This window comes from Haematobia irritans, chromosome 3 (assembly GCF_050003625.1).
Source record: "Haematobia irritans isolate KBUSLIRL chromosome 3, ASM5000362v1, whole genome shotgun sequence".
Taxonomy (NCBI): domain Eukaryota; kingdom Metazoa; phylum Arthropoda; class Insecta; order Diptera; family Muscidae; genus Haematobia; species Haematobia irritans.
In genome coordinates this window covers 89,432,632-89,456,512 of record NC_134399.1, presented here as the reverse complement: position 1 = coordinate 89,456,512, position 23,881 = coordinate 89,432,632, and the positions used below count along the sequence as shown (strand labels likewise).

Genomic DNA, 23,881 nt, shown 5'->3' with positions numbered 1-23,881 from the left:
TGGAAAACAAGTATATACGGCCGTAAGTTCGGCCAGGCCGAATCTTATGTACCCTCCACCATGGATTGCGTAGAAACTTCCACGAAAGACTGTCATCCGCAATCGAAATACTTGGGTTGTGGTATCTTAAAACGTCTTAACATCGTTTTCTAAATTGTGAGTTAGTCCATACGTGGTATATATTAGACAAAAAAAAGTTATGTATAGTTAAGTCTACAAGTAATTACGAATCGATTTGGACTTTTTGCACGGTACGTAGAGAGCCAGAATTGATATATGGGGGTCGCTTATATGGGGGCTATATACAATTATGAACTTGATATGGACCAATTTTTGTGTGATTGGAAATCGATTTATCTGAGGGATATATATAACTATAGACCGATATGGACCTAGTTGTTAACGACCACATACTAGCACAATGCACCAAATTTCAAATGACTCGGATGAAATTTGCTCCTCCAAGAGGCTCAAAAACGAAATCTCGGGATCGGTTTATATGGGGGCTATATATGATTATGGACTGATACAGACCACTTTTGGCATGGTTGTTAAATATCATATACGATCACCACGTACCAAATTTCAAGCAGATCGGATGAATTTTGCTTCTCCAAAAGGCACCGGAGGTCAAATCTGGGGATCGGTTTATATGGGAGCTATATATAATTATGGGCTGATAGGAACCAATTAATGCATGGTTGTTGGATACCATATACTAACATCACGTACCAAATTTCAACCAAATGGGAAGAATTTTGCCCTTCCAAGGGGCTCTGGAGGTCAAATATGGGGATCGGTTTATATGGGGCCTATATATAATTATGGACCGATTTCGACCAATTTTTGCATGGGAGTTTGAGGCCATATTTAAACACCACGTACCAAATTTCAACTGAATCAGATGAATTTTGGTCTTCCAAGAGGCTCCGGAGATCAAATCTGGTGATCGGTTTATATGGGGGCTATATATAATTATGGACCGATACGGACCAATTCCTGCATGGTTGCTAGAGACCATATGCTGACACCATGTACCAAATTTCAGCCGGATCGGATGAAATTTGCTGCTCTTAGAGGCCTCGCAAGCCAAATCGGGGGATCGGTTTATATGGGGGCTACATATAATTATGGACCGATGTAGACCAATTTTTCCATGGTTGTTAGAGACTAACACCATGTACAAAATTTCAGACGGATCGGATGAAAGTTTCTTCTATTAGAGGCCTCGCAAGCCAAATCGGGGATCGATTTATATGGGGGCTATATATAATTATGGACCGATGTAGACCAATTTTTGCATGGTTGTTAGACACCATATATAAACACTGTTCACGTAAGCATTTGACCCACTGTGTGGAGTGGTACTACGTGAACAGATCGCCTCCGCTCTCTGCCGTTTGCCTCTCTCATTTCGTTGAATTCTTTTTCGTCAAGTTTGACATTGAAGTAGCAAAAGGGACATTCAATCATTCCCATTTTTCTATGACACAGTTGGTTTTTACATACTCAAGAGGCAAGCGGCAGAAGCAACGTGAACTGTAAACCTAAGTAAAAAAAAAGAAGAAAGACGAAAACTCAAAGTGTAAAATAAAACAAAATCGTTGAATTAAAGAAAGTTAATTTGTGTAAAAACAAAAGAAAGAACTGAAGTGTAAACTTAACTAATTGAACTACAAATAAACCCAATAAATATAAACAACTAAACAAACCAAAAAAGAAAAGTGTGTGTGTGTGTTGCGGAAAGTGTACAACAGGTTACAGGGTAACTAAACATTGGTCCTATCGATCCTCCAATTGGAATCAGCAAAGGTACGTACATTTGGATTTGTACATAATCACAATATTGGCTCGATGCAGATAAATAATTTTTTTATGGCTCGGCTTATATGTGAATGTCTCGATTATTGACAACATAACCACTCCACTGAGTTTTACATTTGGCTCCCTTTTTATTGTCTGCAATTTCTTAGTTGAAGAAATTGAGAGAGGAATACTCCGAAAATTCATTTGTCTCGGGTGTCCGTTAACTTTTTTTAAAATCTTTTTACACTGCTATTCTTGTGTTTGCAAATTTCTTACATTTGTTTTTCGGCACCATATACGAAAGTCGGCAGTAGTTGGCTGTCGTCGTTGTCATAATAGTTGATGTTGATGCGCTGTTCGACAGTAGTTGGCTGTCGTTATCGTCATAGTAGTTGACGTTGGTGCGCTGCTTTCGTACATTGGCTGTCATACGTTTGCCTCGTTGTTCGTTGCATCGTGTGTGTGTGCATGTTGGTACGCACAACTTAAAGAGAAAAGCATTAGCTGAAGTCGATCATATAGAGTGACGTCATAGATTTGTCACTTTGTAAATAAAATATTTTTGTTGTTGTACATCAAGTGCAAAGTAATATACGAATATTTTATTGTGGTTGCCACATAAGAGAGCGCATGGAAGCTTCTCTTAATTTATTGTCTCTTAAGCCAACTGATTCGTTTTCGTTTTCAACCCCCATTTGCAAATACTATTGAGTGTGGATTTTTTTTTGTCTCACCTCGCTCGCTGCTTTGGTTGCCCATATCAAGAAGAAGCATATTGTTGGAGTTTTTTTTTTGATTAAAGTATTCTTATATGGTATGGAGTTTTATTGGCTCGACAAATTGTAAATATTTAAAATACATCGAAACAAACTTAAAACAATAATTTTGATAGTATATGAACAAAACAAAAATTTTACGAATATATTTGGCTCAAAAATATGTGTACATTACGAATTGGAAAATCTTGTGGGTATTATATTTTTTGTGCAACTTCATAGCAAAAAGGGAATTGTTAATATACACTATTTACACATTGAACTTGTCCCTGCAAATATTCTGAGTGGAAAACAGTTGACTTAATCTGTTTACGCGTATTGAAATTTGTATTTATATGGTTTTGGATATATGCATACTATTGAAAATTTTATTGCCTCTATTGAGTGATCGGATTTTGTAATAATTATTTCAAATTTATATCAAAGCTATATCTGATAATTATTTGGTGAATAAATTTGCATGATTTTTTGGCTCGTTGAGAAAATTATACTACAATCAGAAATCGAAACACAAGTTCCAAATAAAAGCCGATATATTTCGTGAATTCTGATAAATTTGAGTAATTTTCTGTTCGGTCTCGATTAATTTATTCTTAGAGCAGATAATATTCCATACACTGAGTATTTCATAAGAATAAAATTAAACGGATTTTATTGAAATTTTGGCCCGTTGCTGTCAGTAAATTTTCGTTACTGGTTTACAAACTTTTGGTTCAAAGCAAAATTCAACCAGAGTGTTTGAAAACGAATAAGGCCACTATTAGAAAGAGGAAAGGTGAAGTACATACGGTTTACATGAAATGCATGACAATTGTTGGGAATTGGAAAAATAAATCTGTTGTCTCGTCAGTGAGTCCGAAGACATCTTCATCTTCTGTTAGTGTTCCACCGTGTGACACAGAAGTGTTTTACGGTGATTATGTTTCATGGCCCAGCTTCCGCGATCTTTTCACGGCAATTTATATAAATAATAAGAAACTTAGCCCAGTAGAGAAATTGTACCACTTGTTTCAAAAAACAAGTGGAGAGGCTAGAGAAATTAATCGGGGAGTACAATTGACATCAGAAGGCTTCGATATAGCGTGGTCCAATTTAAAATCTCAGTATGAAAATAAGAGAATTTTAATAAACAATCAACTGAGAATTTTATTTAATTTGCCTCATTGCTCTCAGGAGTCATCTAGTTGTCTCAAAAAGTTACATAGAGATATTTCAAACTGTATCTCAGTGCTGAAATTGTATAAAATTGATGTCGGGTCATGGGATCCAATTTTTGTGTTCCAATGCTCTTCAAAGTTACCCAAGCTCACGTTGTCGCTATGGGAACAATCGATTGGGGAGAAAACGGAACTCCCAAAATGGGAAGATTTGAGTAAATTTTTAATAGAAAGATTTCAAACCATAGAAAGCGTATCTGATATGATGAATACGCAAGAATCTGGCCCACGACATAAGAAGACTGGCAATTTTGATAATTCGAAGCAATCAAAGGTTCACCACACGAAGGTTAATACGGTGAAGTGTGTGTTGTGTAAGGAAGTGCATGAATTGAAATTTTGTCCCAAATTTCTTAATATGAACCCGAAGCAAAGAATAGCTGCAGTTAGAAGAGATAGAAGCTGCTTGAATTGTCTAGCCCGTGGTCATGGGGCAGCAAAATGTAATAGTAAGGCTACATGTACAAAATGTGGCGCTAAGCATCATACTATGTTGCATATAGTAAGAGACGAGCAACAAAGTAATCCTGGTGTAGGTAATATGTCAGGTGATTTACAGACAACACAGAATATACAGTCCGCTCCAACGCCATCCACATCTCACAATGTGAGGGCATACCATATGTCCGTCTGTAATAAAACAATGTTAGCTACGGCTTGGATTAATATTTTGAAAGATGGTTTGGCTCACAAAGTCAGAGCTTTAATTGACCCGTGTTCTGATGACACATTTATTTCAAAGAAAATACAAAGATTATTGAATTTGCCAACTAAGCCCATCTCGGCCGAAGTAACAGGTTTGGGGGGTGGTGCTGTAACGCGATGTTCTCATATAGCGTTTTTGACAATTGGCTCAATTCTTAATAACAATTTCACTGCGGAAATTGATGCACTAGTTGTGTGCGATGTTACAGGCGATGTGCCTACTCACTCATTTGATAATTCTCTGGTTGATCAACTTCCAAATTTGGAATATGCTGATCCAAATTTCTTCCATACTGGCCCGATAGATATCCTCATTGGAGGTAATTTATACCCGTTGATTTTACGAGAAGGAGTAAAACACGGAATTCTTGGCTCGTTGGTAGCTCAGCAAACAGTATTTGGCTGGATTGTTACTGGCCCAGCGAATGATAGAGATTCAGGACGTGTGGTTCGAGTCTCTCACTGTACTAGGGTATCAATTGATGAGCAATTGACTAAGTTTTGGGAAATAGAAGAAGTTGGTAAAGACATAACTATGTCTAAAGATGATTGGCTCTGTGAAAATATTTATAGAAATACCACAAAACGAATGGCCAATGGTAGATATATGGTAGATTTACCTTTTAAGGCAGAGAATCCATTGTGTGCTTCAAAAAATTCCAATCGATATATTGCACTTTGTCAATTTTTGAGGAATGAAAAATCTTTGTCTCGAAAGCCTCAGTTGAAAGAGATGTACGATGAAGTCATCAAAGAATATTTGTCACTAGGACATATGGAGAAAGTTGAAACTCCAAATATTGAAGCCTGCGATTATTTTTATTTGCCTCATCATGGCGTTTTTAAACCAGACAGTACCACGACCAAATTGCGTGTGGTATTTAACGCATCTTGCCCATCGGTAAATGGGAAAAGTCTTAATGACGCACTATATGTTGGCCCAGTGTTACAAAAAGACATCATTTCGTTGATATTAAATTGGCGCTTTTACAGATTCGTGTTTAACGCAGATATCACGAAGATGTATAGACAGATACTTGTCAATCCGAAACATGTCCCATACCAGCGAATTTTATATCGTAACTCTCCTGACGACGAGATTCAAGACTACCAACTTAAAACGGTAACGTTTGGCGTCAACTGCGCCCCGTTTTTGGCTCTTCGAACTTTGCTTCAGTTGGCTGAAGATGAGAAAGAAAGGTTTCCGATAGGGTCAAAAATTTTAAAAGAGAACATGTATGTTGATGATTCTTTAGTGGGAGCTCATTCCGTTTCGGAGGCATTAGAAGCTCGAAACCAATTAATTGCGATTTTGGAATCTGCAGGCTTCCAACTAAGAAAATGGACCTCTAATAGAAGAGAAATTTTAGAAGATTTGCCTCGGGACCATTTACTCAATGAACAATTTTTGGATTTTGATGACAAGAGTTCGGTTAAGACTCTTGGCATAAGGTGGGATGCTGTCTCAGACGAATTTTATTTCGTAACGGAAAAATTGGCCAATAAAGAGACATATACAAAAAGAGAGGTGCTCTCAGTCATAGCGAGACTTTTTGATCCATTAGGTTGGCTCTCACCGGTAGTGATAAATGCTAAAATACTAATGCAAATGATGTGGCTCGATGATATTGGATGGGATGATCCAATAAAACCATTAACATTGCTCAAATGGAAAGCGTTTGTTTCAAACTATAGAGAAATTGATCAGATTAGAATAGATCGATGGTTGAATTATTCTCCAGAGTGTCGGATAGAGTATCACGGGTTTTGTGACTCATCTGAGCTTGCATATGCCGCCGTATTGTACGTTCGGGTGGAAGTAGGAGACATGGCTCATTCTAAATTACTTGTAGCCAAGTCAAAGGTAGCACCTATAAAGAAAATGTCTGTCCCAAGGCTTGAGCTTTGCGGTGCTCTGCTTATGGCAAAATTGGCAGATTTTGTATTGCCTCAATTGCATGTGCAACCATACACTTTGTTTCTTTGGTCGGATTCTATGATAGTCTTATCTTGGCTCAAAAAACCATCACATAGTTGGACTACATTTGTAGCCAACAGGGTTGCAATTATTCATGAGAAGGTCGGGGATAATTGGAGACATGTAGGTACATCGGAAAATCCCGCAGACCTAGCAACCCGGGGGCTGACCCCTTTAGAACTAAAGGGGAGTGATTTATGGTGGCATGGGCCATCTTGGTTACGCAAAGATAGAAGATTTTGGCCCTCAACACCAAACATTGCGGATACATCTTTAGAATCAAAACCTATGCAAGCTCTTGTTGCTAGGTCGGAGAAAATGGAAGACATTTTAGATAGGTTTTCTTGTCTCTCAAGGGCACTACGCGTATTATCATACGTTTTACGTTTTGTGGCGCATACTCATCGTTCTTTGAAGCGAATTTGCGTTCATGGCTCTCTTGAATTATCGTCCGAAGAATTGACTCAAACGAAATTTAAACTTATTACTTTGTCGCAAAAGATGTATTTTCCTGCCGAATTCAATTGTCTCAGTCGTAAACAAAAACTGCCGTCGAACAGTCCTCTTCTCACTCTTACCCCGTTTTTAGATAAATACGATATTATTCGCGCTAATGGGCGCCTTGGATCTACATTGGCCCTTTCTTACGAAGAAAGGCACCCTTTTGTCCTCGCTTATAAAAGCAGATTGTCTCTACTTTATGTTGAGTTCATACACCGTCAAACTCTACACGGTGGCATCCAGTTAACTCTAGCGACTATAAGATTGGAGTGCTGGATAATTCGTGCGAAGAATCTAATTAAGGCCCGAATAAATCGATGCAAAGAGTGTACAATTTCGCGTCAGCAGCGACAGGGACAGATAATGGCTCCTCTGCCAGTAGAACGAACCACTTTTGGCAGACCCTTTGCTACTGCTGGGGTTGACTACGCTGGCCCGTTCGACATTAAGAATTTCCACGGTCGAGGTTGTCGAATAACTAAAGGTTATATTTGTCTCTTTATTTGTTTTGTTACTAAAGCGGTTCACTTGGAACCAGTTGGCGACCTTTCGACACCAGCTTTCCTAGCTGCCTTCTCTCGTTTTGTCTCACGAAGGGGATGTCCACGAAAAATGTATTCGGACAACGGGAGAAACTTTGTTGGCGCTGCCAGAGATCTAGATGCAAATCTCAAAAAAGTTATCTCTCAGCTGGGTGATGAAATTGTCTCACGATATGGTTTCCAGCAAGTAGAATGGCATTTTATTCCGGCCGCAGCTCCTCATATGGGAGGGCTGTGGGAGGCCGGGGTAAAAAGCTGTAAAACACATTTGAAGAAGGTTTCTGGTCAAATCCGACACACTTTCGAAGAGTTCGCAACTATACTTAGCTCGATCGAATGCTGCATGAATTCTAGGCCTTTGTCTCCGCTTTCTGATAATCAAGATGATATTGCTGCACTTACACCAGCACATTTTTTGGTTGGCTCTTCACTTCTTTCGCCCGCACAAAATGAGGAAATTCCTACAAAAACTTCGCTTCTGAATAGATGGCGAAAAATCAAAATTATCCAACAAGAATTTTGTCGCCGTTGGAAGTCAGAGTATTTGGCGGAGCTAAATAAGCGATTTAGGTGGAAGTCGCCTAGAGAAAATTTGGCTCTAAATGATCTTGTTGTCTTGCGGAATGAAAATGTTTGTCCCACCGATTGGCGACTTGGCCGCATTGTTCAGCTGCATGCGGGGAAAGATGGTCAGGTGAGGGTAGTTGACGTACGAACACAAGCGGGTATCATAACTCGCCCTGTCCATAAACTCGTGCTTCTTCCCCAAGAAAAATAACTGAAATACTAAAATGTGTCTGCATTGGTCCAATATTGCTCAACCCACTATCAACATTTGGCTCTCTCATTGTTCAATTTGTCTCTTTATTCTACAGCTATGGAATTCAACGACGACTACTTGTGTCCCCTGTGCATTTCGAGGCACTCTCTACGCACATGTCGACGATTTCTGGCTCTTCCCCCGCTCGAGAAACGCGCATTTATCAGAGACAAGGACGGCTGCACCAATTGTCTCGCATTGTCTCACGGGTTCGCTCAGTGCACATGTAAGGCCGTTTGCTGGGAGTGCGCTAAGCACCATCACACATTTCTTCACCCAGTCGAATCAGACAGCGCATGGGTCCAAATGACCGCATGGGTTGTCATGTGGACGCCACGAGCGCCTCAGGAGCATTTGAATGTCAGAGCAATGCTCGATCCTAATGTAATGACGAGCTACTATACTCCGACGCCTACGTTTCCTTTGGCCTGGGAAAAATGCGACGATATTCTGCCAGTCCGCTTATGGGGAATGCACAATGACGTCCGTACTGTCTCGGTGGATCTTGTTCGCAGAGTGCAACCAGCTGTACGAATGCCTGCTATGCCATTGCTTCCATATCCGATTCGGGCCAAATACGGGACAAAGAACTTGGCAGACCACGGGTTTCATATCCCTTACCCTTGCTCTGTGGTATTAGGCGCTGACGTCGCTGCAGTAGCGTATCTGGGTTTACCGCGGAGAGAGAAGGGCTTACCCTTTACACAAGATACCATCTTTGGAAGAGCGTTTTTTGGATCAATGAAGATTGACGTCGATTTGGACAAACAAATCATTTAAACCTAAATTCGAACCTTACGCAGTGTGCAAGTTTTATCCTTTCTTTCCTTGATAAATTTATTATTTAAATTTCAATTATATTGTTTAAACGCTGGCTCACTGTAATTTGGATCTTTTTAAAATTAACATGAATTCTTATGTAATGAATTATTCTCTTATTTTATATTCATTTATATCATTAGATCCCATTAGTACGTAGTTTAGTTTGCACAGTGGGTGCAAGGGGGGCGGTATGTTCACGTAAGCATTTGACCCACTGTGTGGAGTGGTACTACGTGAACAGATCGCCTCCGCTCTCTGCCGTTTGCCTCTCTCATTTCGTTGAATTCTTTTTCGTCAAGTTTGACATTGAAGTAGCAAAAGGGACATTCAATCATTCCCATTTTTCTATGACACAGTTGGTTTTTACATACTCAAGAGGCAAGCGGCAGAAGCAACGTGAACTGTAAACCTAAGTAAAAAAAAAGAAGAAAGACGAAAACTCAAAGTGTAAAATAAAACAAAATCGTTGAATTAAAGAAAGTTAATTTGTGTAAAAACAAAAGAAAGAACTGAAGTGTAAACTTAACTAATTGAACTACAAATAAACCCAATAAATATAAACAACTAAACAAACCAAAAAAGAAAAGTGTGTGTGTGTGTTGCGGAAAGTGTACAACAGGTTACAGGGTAACTAAACAAACACCATGTACCTAATTTCAGCCGGATCGGATCAAATTTGCTTCTTTTAGAGGCCTCGCAAGCCAAATCGGGGGATCTGTTTATGTAGGGGCTATATATAATTATGGACCGATGTGGACCAATTTTTGCATGGTTGTTAGAGACCATATACTAACACCATGTACCGGATCGGATGAAATTTGCTTCTCTTACAGGCCTCGCAAGCCAAATCGGGGGATCGATTTATATGGGGCCTATATATAATTATGGACCGATGTGGACCAATTTTTGCATGGTTGTTAGAGACCATATACTTACACCATGTACAAAATTTCAGCCGGATCGGATGAAATTTGCTTCTCTTAGAGGCCTCGCAAGCCAAATCGGGGGATCGGTTTATATGGGGACTATACGTAAAAGTGGACCGATACGGCCCATTTGCAATACCATCCGACCTACATCAATAACAACTACTTGTGCCCATTTTCAAGTCGATAGCTTGTTTCGTTCGGAAGTTAGCGTGATTTCAACAGACGGACGGACGGACGGACATGCTCAGATCGACTCAGAACTTCACAACGACCCAGAATATATATACTTTATGGGGTCTTAGAGCAATATTTCGATGTGTTACAAACGGATATACCCCCCACCATGGGATGGGGGGTATATCCTATGGTGGAGGGTATAAAAAGGAATTTCGTGTTTTGATAAAATACTGTTTTCTGAAGGGAAAAAATACGGTGGAAGCAAAAACTTGGCTTGATAATGAGTTTCCGGACTCTGCCCCAGGGAAATCAACAATAATTGATTGGTATGTAAAATTCAAGCGTGGTGAAATGAGTACGGAGGACGGTGAACGCAGTGGACGCCCGAATGAGGTGGTTACCGACGAAAACATCAAAGAAAATCCACAAAATGATTTTGAATGACCGTAAAATGAAGTTGATCGAGATAGCAGAGGCCTTAAATATATCAAAGGAACGTGCTGGTCATATCATTCATCAATATTTGGATATGCGGAAGCTCTCTGCAAAATGGGTGCCGCGCGAGCTCACATTTGACCAAAAACAACAACGTGTTGATGATTCTGTGCGGTGTTTCCAGCTGTTAACTCGTAATACACCCGAGTTTTTCCGTCGATATGTGACAATGGATGAAACATGGCTCCATCACTACAATCCTGAGTCCAATCGACAGTCGGCTGAGTGGACAGCGACCGGTGAACCGTCTCCGAAGCGTGGAAAGATTCAAAAATCCGCTGGCAAAATAATGGCCTCTGTTTCTTGGGATGCGCATGGAATAATTTTTATCGAATATCTTGAGAAGGGAAAAACAATCAACAGTGACTATTATATGGCGTTATTGGAGCGTTTGAAGGTCGAAATCGTGGCAAAACAGCCCCATATGAAGAAGAAATAAGTGTTGTTCCACCAAGATAACGCACCGTGCCACAAGTCATTGAGAACGATGGCAAAAATTCATGAATTGGGCTTCGAATTGCTTCACCACCCACCGTATTCTCCAGATCTGGCCCCCAGCGATTTTTGCTTGTTCTCAGACGCCAAAAGGATGCTCGCAGGGAAAAACTTTGGCTGCAATGAAGAGGTGATCGCCGAAACTGAGGCCTATTTTGAGGCAAAACCGAAGGAGTACTACCAAAATGGTATCAAAAAATTGGAAGGTCGTTATAATCGTTGTATCGCTCTTGAAGGGAACTATGTTGAATAATAAAAACGAATTGCGACAAAAAAATGTGTTTTTCTTTGCTAGACCGGGGACTTATCAGCCAACATTTTATAGTCAGGCTTGCAAGATGGGTATCCGGCATTTTCTTTTCAATAGCCTAATAATAACAATTCCATAATCTTCATGTCCAATAAGCTCGCATTAAAATTGTAAAAAACGCTTAAATTCAACATGATTTCAAACATGTTTTTGAAGAATTAGCATTGATTTTAATTTGAGAAATTGTTTGCAAAATCGTCATCTCAATAAAACCAAACAGTACCCAAAACAGTAGATTTCAACACATTTGCTACAACCTCTCAAAGTGAAATTCATTTTAATGTTTCAACCATATTGGCGAATTTGTTGAAAACAAGCAACTTGCAAAGCCAGTTGAACCCCAGCAAAAAAGAGCTTCCAAAGAAGTAGTTTGTATGCCCATAATAATCTCAGTACTTCTCGTGATATTCTTTATTAATATAAACAAAAAAATATAAAGCGAAGGTTCAAATCTCACCGTCTGAAAATTTGTTATCACATAGTTGTTTGAAATATTGGTATACCTTGCGCACCACTGGCACATGTATGTCTTTTGGGTCAGAATAGAACCCTATTGATTTTGGAAGAAATCGGTTAAGATTTAGATATAGCTCCCATGTATATCTTTCGCCCATATGCAAGCGAGAATTTTACTGCGATTTGCTTTAAATAAAATTTTGACAAAATTTTCTATAGAAATAAAATTTTGACAACATTTTCTATCGAAATAAAATCTTGACAAAATTTTGTATAGTAATAAAAGTTTGACAAAATTTTGTATAGTAATAAAATTTTGGTAGATTCTTTTTGGGGATGGCCCATATACTAGCGCAATGTACCAAATTTCACCACGTACAAAATTTCAACCGGATCGCATGAATTTTGTTCCTCCAAGAGTTCCAGAGGTCAAGTCTGGGGATCGGTTTAGATGGGGGTTATATATAATTAAGACCGGTAAGGACCATTTTTTGCACGGTTGTTAGAGACCATTTAGTAACACCACGAACCAATTTCAACCGGATCGGGTGAATTTTGCTCTTCCAAGGGGCTCCGGAGGTCAAATCTGGGGATCGCTTTATATGGGGGCTACATATAATTATGGACCGATATGGACCAATTCCTGCATGGTTTTTAGAGTCCATATACTAACACCACGTACCAATTTCAACCGGATCGTGTGAATTTTGCTCTTCCAAAGGGCTCCGGAGGTCAAATCTGGGGATCGCTTTATATGGGGACTACATATAATAATGGACCGATGTGGACGAATTTTTGCGTAGTTGTTAGAGACCATATACTTACACCATGTACCGAATTTCAGCCGGATCGGATGAAATTTGCTTCTCTTAGAGGCTCCGCAATCCAAATCAGGGGTTCGTTTATATGGGGGCTATACGTAAAAGTGAACCGATTTGCAAAACCTTCCGACCATTTGCAAAACCTTCCGACCTACATCAATAACAATTACTTGTGCCAAGTTTCAAGTCGATAGCTTATTTCATTCGGACTTAGGTCGACTCAGAATTTCACCTCGACCCAGAAAATATATACTTTATGGGGTCTTAGAGCAATATTTCGATGTGTTACAAACGGAATGATAAAGTTAATATACCCCCCATCTTATGGTGGATGGTATAACAAGTCAATGTTGCTAGAATTTCTCTGCATTTTCATAGTGGTAGGTATTTAAGCTTCGGCCGGGCCGAACTTTACTCTGCTCTTACTTATTTTATAGTAGTTTAGGTTAGACCTTTGTGTCCTTTGTGATACTAATTCTCTTGTCACTGAGTGCCGCCTTCCCTTTTATAGCCGAGTCCGAAAGACGTTTCACGTTACGGCGAAACACTTAAAGAAGTTTGAAACATCCACTGCGGAATTTTGTTTGTTCGGTCGAAACTGAGATTGAAGCCAGGACCCTTTGTATGCAATGTGTACATGCTAACCATTGCACAAGGGTTCCTTCGCTTTATATTGTTCATCTACACAGGCGTGTGCTATAGAAAAAGCTTGACCTAGCGTTGCGAAAAATTTGATCGTCTATTACGCAGCAGAATAAAGATTTTTATCAAGTTTTGCTTTAACTTTCGTGCTGGTTTTTCTTGCTTCTAAATTATTTACTGCATTATTAACTCGAACTTTGTGAAATTTAAGTTTAGAAAGATCCTTGACACTGCGCACGGAAAAAATTCCCAACATTTGGCAATGTTGAGGGATCTGCCCATATCTTCTACAGATAGTGAGCTCCCCCCTCTCTCTCCAATCAATTAGTGTTGTTTGATTCTATTTTTAGCTGAATGGTAAGGAACCTCGTTTTTACAGCCGAGTTGAAGCATTTGTTGAATTTATGCTAGTTTATTTATATCCGTGAGACAATGATAAGGGATCTAATTTTTACATCCTAAATCAGATGACATGTCACACAATTTGTGTAGCACTTGGAGAAGCTTTAAAACTCTCTGAAATATTGCGCCATATTGGAGGATTTAATGTTGTACTTAGTTCACTGTAAATCATAGTCAAATGCTTGATGCAAAAGCGAAAGCCAAAGATAAAAGCTCATGAGACATAGAATACTTAAAACTATGACTACAACCAGACGTAATTCAACTTGTCCCGCTACATAATAGAGCAAATGTACAAGAGGAAAAGAACCACCATCAACTGGAAAAGGAAAGGGTCCAATGTGATAAGGGACACGATGCAAAACTAAAAACTCGGCTCAATTGAATAATAACCGGCGACTAGAAAATGAATGTGACAACGAAAGATTACTTAGACTATGATGATGATGGTGTTGGTGTTGGAGCCATCATAGTGAATGCCGACATAGATTACAAGGTTTCTGGCGTTAGTGGCACTTACAAAGTTACCAGCAATGCTCCACAATGTCTAGAGATTACCTACGATGGAAGGGGTCAAGTGGCTAAGCATCAACAATAGAACTAAGCTTTTGCCTATGATGGTTATGAGTGAGCCACAATGACATATGACATAGAACAAAACCGTGATGATATACACTGGTTGACATTATAGCCAAATACATCATTTCACAAGCACTCACGAGGAGTCAGGGGAATCACTGCCATAACACAAAAAATCCACTTAATTTAAAATCCTTTAACTGCAAGTAAAGCAGATCACAATGTTATCCTAAAAGTCATTTGCAGCCTAAAACCGCATCCACTCCAAAGTTAAAGCCACATCATCAACAGCATTCATATCACCATGGCTGTCTAACCTAACGGCGTATGGCATAAAATGTGGTTTCTAATAGTGCATAAGTTCTTTTCGCCCAAATCAAACATTATTTTCTGGTTTGTAACGAATAGGATGTCCAACTAACCAATTTGTTTTTTTTTTATTTTTTTAAAAAACCAGTCTTCGATATTTAGGTTGACCAAAACCAGTTAATCGGCTGCAATAAAAAACAAGTGAGTAAAGCAGAAAGTCGGGCGGGGCCGACTATATCATAACCTAAACCACCCCTATTGAATTAATAAACATTGTTTGTGGGGTATCAATGGTATAGGTTTGGGGAAAACCCGCATTTCCACATTTAAGAACATTAAGGGGTACATGGGAGTTTTATCACAATCTGAACAAAAATGTCGATATTAGGAGCTATAGTTGATTCTGAACCTACAGAGTTAGATGAAATCGCTCAATTAGTGTGGGTAATAAAGCCAAATTTCTGAAAATAGGATAATAGATTTATGTAAGAGCTACATATTAGTATAAATACGATCAGCTCATACATGTACATTTAAAAGCAATAGTGGTTAAGAAATAAGAGTATTATGGCCAAATTTGGGAAAATCGATGCATATATATGGGAGCAATATTTAAATCTGAACCGATTTCGATGATATTTCACAGATTTGGTTGATACCACAGAAGGTTACCCTGTGCTAGCTTAGAGTAAGATCCGGTACTAAATAAGGATATTATGGTCAGAAATAAATTTGTAAGGGGTAATTTATTTCAAAAATGTGCGACACATATATATGGGAGCTATATCTAAATCTTAACCGATTTAGATTATATTTTGCAGGTTTTGTTGATATTACAGTAGATTACCTTGTGCTAAATTTGAGTAAAATCGGTGTATAAATGAGGCCACTACGGTCAAAAATAAGGTTATAAGGGGAAAATTTTTGAAAATTGGACGTTACATATACATAGGAGCTATGTCTACATCTGAACCGATTTGGATGATATTTTGCACATATAGTTAGTACTATAGAATATTATAGTAAGCCAATTTTGAGTAAGATCGGTTGATAAATAAGGGGTTTAAGGCCAAATTTCTGAAAATCGGGCGATACATATATATGGAAACTATACCTAAATCTGAACCGATTTCCATGATTTTTGCACACATAGTAATAATTGCGACCGGAATTCTGCGAACAACAAATACATGGACGGACTGACGGACGGACACCAAGCGCTAGATCGACTCAGGAGGTGATGCTGAGTCGATCGGTATATATTTTATGGGGTCTCAAGTCAATATTTCTGGTAGGCACATTTTTTGACAGATCAAAGTTATTATACCCCGACCACTAAGCGTCCGAAATAAAATTTGCTCCTCCCAAAAGGCTCCGGAAGTAAAATCTAGGAATCGATTTATATGGGGCTAAATCTAAAAGTGACCCATTTGCAATACCATCCAACCTGCACTACTACCAAGAATAGTTTCTTTCCACATACGAGTATATTCGGCTTGGCCGTCGATGTGGAAGCACAACCTGGTCGTGCTTTATGTTTTTATACCCTACGCCACTCTGTGGAACAGACACCATATTTCTATCTCGTCACCCAGAAGGTGACGAGATAGACACATGGTGTCTTTGGCAAAAATGCTCAGGGTGGGCTCCTGAGTCCATATAGCCATGTCCGTCTGTCCGTGAACACATTTTTGTAATCAAAGTCTAGGCCGCAGTTTTAGTCCAATCGACTTCAAATTTGGCACAAGTATGTGTTTTGGCTCAGAATAGACCCTATTGATTTTGGAAGAAATCGGTTCAGATTTAGATATAGCTCCCATATATGTAGTATTCGCCCGATTTACACTCATATGGCCACAGAGGCCAATTTTTAACTCCGATTTAGTTGAAATTTTGCACAGGGAGTAGAATTAGCATTGTAGCTATGCGTGCCAAATTTGGTCGAAATCGGTTCAGGTTTAGATCTAGCTCCCATACATATGTTTTCTGATTTCGACAAAATTGGTAAAAATACCAACATTTTCTTTGTAAAATCGCCACTGCTTAGTCGAAAAGTTGTAAAAATGACTCTAATTTTCCTAAACTTGTAATACATATATATCGAGCGATAAATCATAAATAAACTTTTACGAAGTTTCCTTAAAATTGCTTCAGATTTAAATGTTTCCCATATTTTTATACCCTCCACCAAAGGATGGGGGAGGGTATAAAAATATGTCATTCCGTTTGTAACACATCGAAATATTGCTCTAAGACCCCATAAAGTATATATATTCTGGGTCGTGGTGAAATTTCGAGTCGATCTGAGCATGTCCGTCCGTCCGTCTGTTGAAATCACGCTAACTTCCGAACGAAACAAGCTATCGACTTGAAACTTGGCACAATTAGTTGTTATTGATGTAGGTCGGATGGTATTGCAAATGGGCCATATCGGTCCACTTTTATGTATAGCCCCCATATAAACGGACCCCCAAATTTGGCTTGCGAGGCCTCTAAGAGAAGCAAATTTCATCCGATCCGGCTAAAATTTGGTACATGGTATCAGTATATCAGCGTTGCCAATTTAGCTTTCTTCCCGCTAGATTTGGCTTTTTTTGAAGACGTTTAGCGGGAAAAAAATGCATTTAGCTTTTTGCTTTTTTTCTGGCTTTTTTCATGACCCTTTTAGCTATTTTTGGCTTCTTTTATTTTCGACATGTTTCTATTGAAATATGGATAAATCGGCGTTTTTATCTAAGCCTTGCTGCAAGAATAAGAGTTTCCACATATTTCAAAGCTCAGTTGAAACATTAATAATGATTCCAGCCATTATGTGGGCATTTTTGTAGCAAATACACCTTGTTGTAAAGTTTTTTCATTATATACATAAAAGTTATCGTAAACTTTAAATCTACTATTACCATACAAATTTGTTAGATAAACTGTCAGTAAATTATTGGGAATATCATCATTTGACTCGTTTATCCTTTTTATACCCTCCATCATAGGATGGGGGTATATTAACTTTGTCATTCCGTTTGTAACACATCGAAATATTGCTCTAAGACCCCATAAAGTATATATATTCTGGGTCGTGGTGAAATTCTGAGTCGATCTAAGCATGTCCGTCCGTCCGTCCGTCCGTCCGTCCGTCCGTCCGTCCGTCCGTCCGTCTGTTGAAATCACGCTAACTTCCGAACGAAACAAGCTATCGACTTGAAACTTGGCACAAGTAGTTGTTATCGATGTAGGTCGGATGGTATTGAAAATGGGCCATATCGGTCCACTTTTACGTATAGCCCCCATATAAAGGGACCCTCAGATTTGGCTTGTGGAGCCTCTAACAGAAGCATATTTCATCCGATCCGGCTGAAATTTGGTATATGGTGTTGGTATATGGTCTCTAACAACCATGCAAAAATTGGTCCACATCGGTCCATAATTATATATAGCCCCCATATAAACCGATCCCCAGATTTGGCTTGTGGAGCCTCTAAGAGAAGCATATTTCATCCGATCCGGCTGAAATTTGGTACATGGTGTTGGTAGATGGTCTCTAACAATCACGCAAAAATTGGTCCACATCGGTCCATAATTATATATAGCCCCCATATAAACCGATCCCCAGATTTGGCTTGTGGAGCCTCTAAGAGAAGCATATTTCATCCGATCCGGCTGAAATTTGGTACATGGTGTTGGTACATGGTCTCTAACAATCGTGCAAAAATTGGTCCACATCGGGCCATAATTATATATAGCCCCCATATAAACCGATCCCCAGATTTGGCTTGTGGAGCCTCAAAGAGAAGCATATTTCATCCGATCCGGCTGAAATTTGGTACATGGTGTTGGTAGATGGTCTCTAACAATCATGCAAAAATTGGTGCACATCGGTCCATAGTTATATATAGCCCCCATATAAACCGATCCCCAGATTTGGCTTGCGGAGCCTCAAAGAGAAGCAAATTTCATCCGATCCGGCTGAAATTTGGTACATGATGTTGGTATATGGTCTCTAATAACCATGCAAAAATTGGTCCACATCGGTTCATAATTATATATAGCCCCCATATAAGCCGATCCCCAGATTTGGCTTGCGAAGTCTCCAAGAGAAGCAGATTTCATCCAATCCGGTTGTAATTTTGAACATGGTGTTAGTATATGATCTTTAACAACCGTGCCAGAATTGGTCCATATCGGTCCATAATTATATATAGCCCCCATATAAAACGTTCTCCAGATTTCACCTCCGGAGCCTCTTGGAGGAGCAAAATTCATCCGATCCGGTTCAAATTAGGAACGTGGTGTTAGTATATGGTCGCTAACAACCATACAACAATTGGTCCAATCACTCAAAAATTGGTCCATATCGGTTCATAACCATGGTTGCCACTAGAGCCAAAATTAATCTACCAAAATTTTATTTATATAGAAAATTTTGTCAAAATTTTATTTCTATAGAAAATTTTGTCAAAATTTTATTTCTAGAGAAAATTTTGTTAAAATTTTATTCGGTTCACAATAAAATTTTCATCAATGTCAAAATTTTATTTCTATAGAAAATTTTGTTCAAATTTTATTCGGTTCATAATCATGGTTGCCACTCGAGCCAAAAATAATCTACGAAGATTTTATTTCTATAGAATATTTTGTCAAAAGTCTATTTCTATAGAAAATTTTGTTAAAAGTTTATTTCTGTAGAAATTTTTATCAAAATTTTCTTTCTATAGAAAATTTTGTCAAAATTTTTATTTCTATAGAAAATTTTGTTAAAATTTTATTTCTGTAGAAAATTTTGTCAAAATTTTATGTCTACTTTGTCAAACTGAATTATATACGTATTGGATCGATCTTTTTTGATTTAATATATACCACGTATGGACTTACATACAATTTAGAAGATGGTGTTAGGAGGTTTTAAGATACCTTGCCATCGGCAAGCGTTACCGCAACTTAAGTAATTCGATTGTGGATGGCAGTGTTTAGATGAAGTTTCTACGAAATCCATGATGGAGGGTACATAAGCTTCGGCCTGGCCGAACTTACGGCCGTATATACTTGTTTGATTTAATATATACCACGTATGGACTTACATACAATTTAGAAGATGGTGTTAGGAGGTTTTAAGATACCTTGCCATCGGCAAGCGTTACCGCAACTTAAGTAATTCGATTGTGGATGGCAGTGTTTAGATGAAGTTTCTACGAAATCCATGATGGAGGGTACATAAGCTTCGGCCTGGCCGAACTTACGGCCGTATATACTTGTTATGTTATTATAATATTCTAAAGTTATTACGATATTACTAAATTAAAATAGTAGATGTGAATAGCTTTGTGCACTGAAAAAATATTGTCGTGAGGCCAAAGATTTCATCTCCTTAAAATACGAACGCGAATTTTGGTTATAATAGCATTTGTGGATTTCTTTTATATAAACTGTTTTCCTTGTCCAAAAGACGATAAAGTCGTTTTGTCCTTATAATTAAGTGATTCAACTTAAAAATGGGTATGTTTTCATGAAAGAAGGAAGAATTAATGAAATAGTCTTTAAATGTGAGGAGTTTTTGCATCTTAACCACAAACCAAAATAGTGTTCAAAAATAGAAGATGTTTTTTATCACTTATAGCTTTAGATTACTGGCTGACCTGGAAGACATTAACTTAAGCAGTTTGTTAATGTTTTGGAGCAATCTGGTTGGTTCCACAAAAGTAAATAATAGAGAAAGTTCAGTGGTTAAGACTAGAAGTGCCCATATGTAATAGGTACTTTTAGTTAAATGTGGTATCACAATGGACTGAATAGTCTAAGTGAGCCTGAAATTTAATCGGGCTGCCACTTTAACCTAACCTAACCTAACCTTCAACACTTTATTTTAAAAACGTATATATACAATAATTTCTACTTGAAGTCGAGTCTGAATTTGGAAATTTAAGTTGGCGTTAGCTCGTTTTTAAAGCACTTTGATAGCTCATGAAGAAAAGGAAAATGTTTTTACTGGGAAATGTAAACTATAGGTATTTTCTACAATTTAAATAAAAGTAATGTATTTCGAATTTTTCACAATTTCAAAACCAAACTAAAATTTTATTTAAAAAAATGACAAATCATTTTTTTACCAATCCAAAGCATGCTTAGATCATTTAATATTTTAAAATAACAAGTTAATAAAATAGAGGTGTTGGGAAGGTAGCTCCCACAAAACGAAGGACTTCCAGTAAAAAGTTTGTGATAGTAATCAAAATGTATCGAATACGCAAACAGAGCTAATATGCGTTAGATATTGTTACAGTCTCACAGAAGTGGAATTAAAATGAAAATAATATGCATTGTAAGTGAAATAAAGCCTTTAAGTTTGTTAAATTTCAATCAAAAATGTGACTTTTGATACAAAAAAAATTTAGCTTGTTTTTAGCTTTTTTTTTTAGCATTTTTTAGCTTTTTTAGCTATTTTTTGGGCAAATCTAGCGGTTTCTGGTGAAACAATTCTGGCAACGCTGCAGAATATGGTCTCTAACAACCATGCTAAAATTGGTCCACATCGGTCCATAATTATATATAGCTCCCATATAAACGGATCCCCCGATTTGGCTTGCGGAGCCTCTAAGAAAAGCAAATTTCATCCGATCCGGCTGAAATTTGGTACATGGTGTTAGTATATAGTCTCTAACAACCATGCAAAAATTGGTCCACATCGGTCCATAATTATGTATAGCCCCCATATAAACCGATACCGATATGGTATCGAATATTTAGATCTACAAAGTGGTGCAGGGTATAATATACTTCCCTTACTTGTTTTTTACTAACATTGTGTTCCACCCTAGTGCATTAGCCGACTTAAATTTTGAGTCTATAGATTTTGTAGAAGTCTATCAAATTCTGTCCAGATCGAGTGATATTTAAATGTATGTATTTGGGACAAACCTTTATATATAGCCCCCAACACATTTGACGGATGTGATATGGTATCGAAAATGTAGATCTACAAAGTGGTGCAAAGTGGTTCCTTACTTGTTTTTTTTTTTTTTAGTTTGCGACGTTTTTTACTTTTTCTACATTTACGATGCATATGTGACGTTTACAACGTTGCGACAGTCGCAAACCTAAAAAAGTTTGATACAGACCATCTCTGGTGGATTACAGCCATTAGTTGAACTTTATACGCAATCCTTGGCGGAGAGTATATAAAATTCGGCCTGGCCGAACTTTTGGCATAAATTCACAAACATTTGAAAATATCCCACATTTTTTATTTGCGCTCCCAATAAATTTTTTGGGTACCATAATTTTTGCTGTTTACTATATCTTTCATTTGTAAAACTTCCCCATATCCTGTTTAAACTTGCTACTCTTACAAATGAAGTTATTCTGCTGTCAACGCAAAGTTCATGAGCAGAGTGCAAGCAAATATGACTTTGGTAACAATGATGATGACTATTATACGTATACGTGTACTAAGTATACGTAAGCTTGTGGCAGCTTCTGCTGATAATAATTATGATGATTATGACATTTGTGAAAATTATAATAATATCTTATGAAACATTTAAATGTACGCGAGATAGTAGTCATGTATATAGAATGTCTCTGACTGTCTGTCTATCCTTGTGATGATATGTCTGTCTGCTTTCCTGTTGGTATGCTGGTTTAGAGTTACGTTTTGTAAAATTACCCAAACTAACCTACAGGCAGTTGACATTTCAAGGGGCAATTCTTCAGCAATGTCATCATTTGCTATCATCACAGGTTACGTGCATCCCCGATTCTAACAATGGGCACTCATCTATCCTTGTCGCCACATACCGTCTGTGAGCACAGATATACGACTTAATGCGAGTACTGCGGAAGTGCCAAATACACATCCAAACTTATCTCACTACAATGGTGTGTATGATTTTACTTGTGTGCGATTTGGTTTTCTCAATTGTATGTTTGCATCTGTATGTGTGGGTATTTATTGTAATATTACGATAGAGCAATTATACGAATGAAGAGAACTTCGTCTTTTCATGGTCTATTTGGACAAATCTACAGACATGGAAAGTGTACTCATCATGTATCATCATAGAGAGAGAAAGAAAGAGTAGGTCAACATTTATAATGATTTTATTTTCCTGCTTTCACATTTTCATTAAAATGGAAATGTTGAAAGAAAGTGATTAGCTTTTGTTGCCCACTGCACATAAAACTCACAACTTTATTACCAAATCCGCCACGAAGTTGGCTTGATTTCTTAAGTCTGTCATAAGAACTAAGTTTAGGATAGGAATACATAGGAATAGTAAATATACACAGAAAAAATGAAGCAAAATAAAAATTAATTATTGAAAAATTTATATCAAATACTATTTTTATACCCTCCACCATAGGATGGGGGTATATTAACCTCCCAGCAAAAAAAAAACGTCGCCAAAACAGTAATGAAAATGTTCTTTTTGTATCCGGAAGTGGTGCAAAATTGACGCAAAAGCGATGAATTTAACATGGGCTTGTCGTAGGACGGAAGTCCTCCATTTCACCAGCCGCTGCACTGAATTTGCATCGCATCTTTAGGTGTGATGCGAATTCAATGTTTTGGATGTAAATTAAAAAATTCTGTAATATTTTGTCAATTAAATAATTTTTATAATTTTTTATAATTTTTAATGGATTCTAACGCTTGTTGGAAACGTTTGACCTCAAATATTTTAAAAAATTCACAATTTTTTCAGATTGGATTTAGCATTTTTTCGACCAAATTTAAACGAGTAGTACCATTTTATGAATTCTTATTCTGTTTTTAACCTATTTGAAACAAAAAAAGTTAAAATTACCCATTAAAAGTGTGAACAAACATTAAAAATATGAAAAAACCAAGTTATGGAAAATTGAATTAAAAGAACTTCCTGGGTAGTTAAAATAAAGAACATCATTGGAAGTACATCTTCTGGAAGTGCTTTGAAGGTTGCGCCTTTGGAAGAACTTCCAAATTTTTTTGCTGGATTTGTCATTCCGCTTGTAACACATCGAAATATTGCTCTAAGACCCCATAAAGTATATATATTCTGGGTCGTGGTGAAATTCTGAGTCGATCTAAGCATGTCCGTCCATCTGTTGAAATCACGCTATCTTCCGAAC

At 37.8% G+C, this 23,881-nt stretch overlaps 2 protein-coding genes across 2 annotated transcripts; both read left to right on the top strand.

Moving 5' to 3' along the window:
* The first annotated feature begins 1,344 nt into the window (after positions 1-1,344).
* LOC142229658 (uncharacterized) lies at positions 1,345-9,766 on the top strand. Its single transcript, XM_075300240.1, has 2 exons — positions 1,345-1,812; positions 8,401-9,766. Exon 2 carries the CDS (start codon positions 8,403-8,405, stop codon positions 9,123-9,125), a length of 723 nt encoding a protein of 240 aa, XP_075156355.1. The 5' UTR covers positions 1,345-1,812; positions 8,401-8,402; the 3' UTR covers positions 9,126-9,766.
* LOC142231054 (uncharacterized) lies at positions 3,387-8,303 on the top strand. The gene has a single exon (XM_075301674.1). It carries the CDS (start codon positions 3,387-3,389, stop codon positions 8,301-8,303), a length of 4,917 nt encoding a protein of 1,638 aa, XP_075157789.1.
* Positions 9,767-23,881: the final 14,115 nt, after the last annotated feature.

Coding starts and splice junctions, on each gene's coding strand:
- LOC142231054 (XM_075301674.1), top strand. CDS start 3,387: ATGACAATTGTTGGGAATTGGAAAAATAAATCTGTTGTCTCGTCAGTG.
- LOC142229658 (XM_075300240.1), top strand. CDS start 8,403: ATGGAATTCAACGACGACTACTTGTGTCCCCTGTGCATTTCGAGGCAC.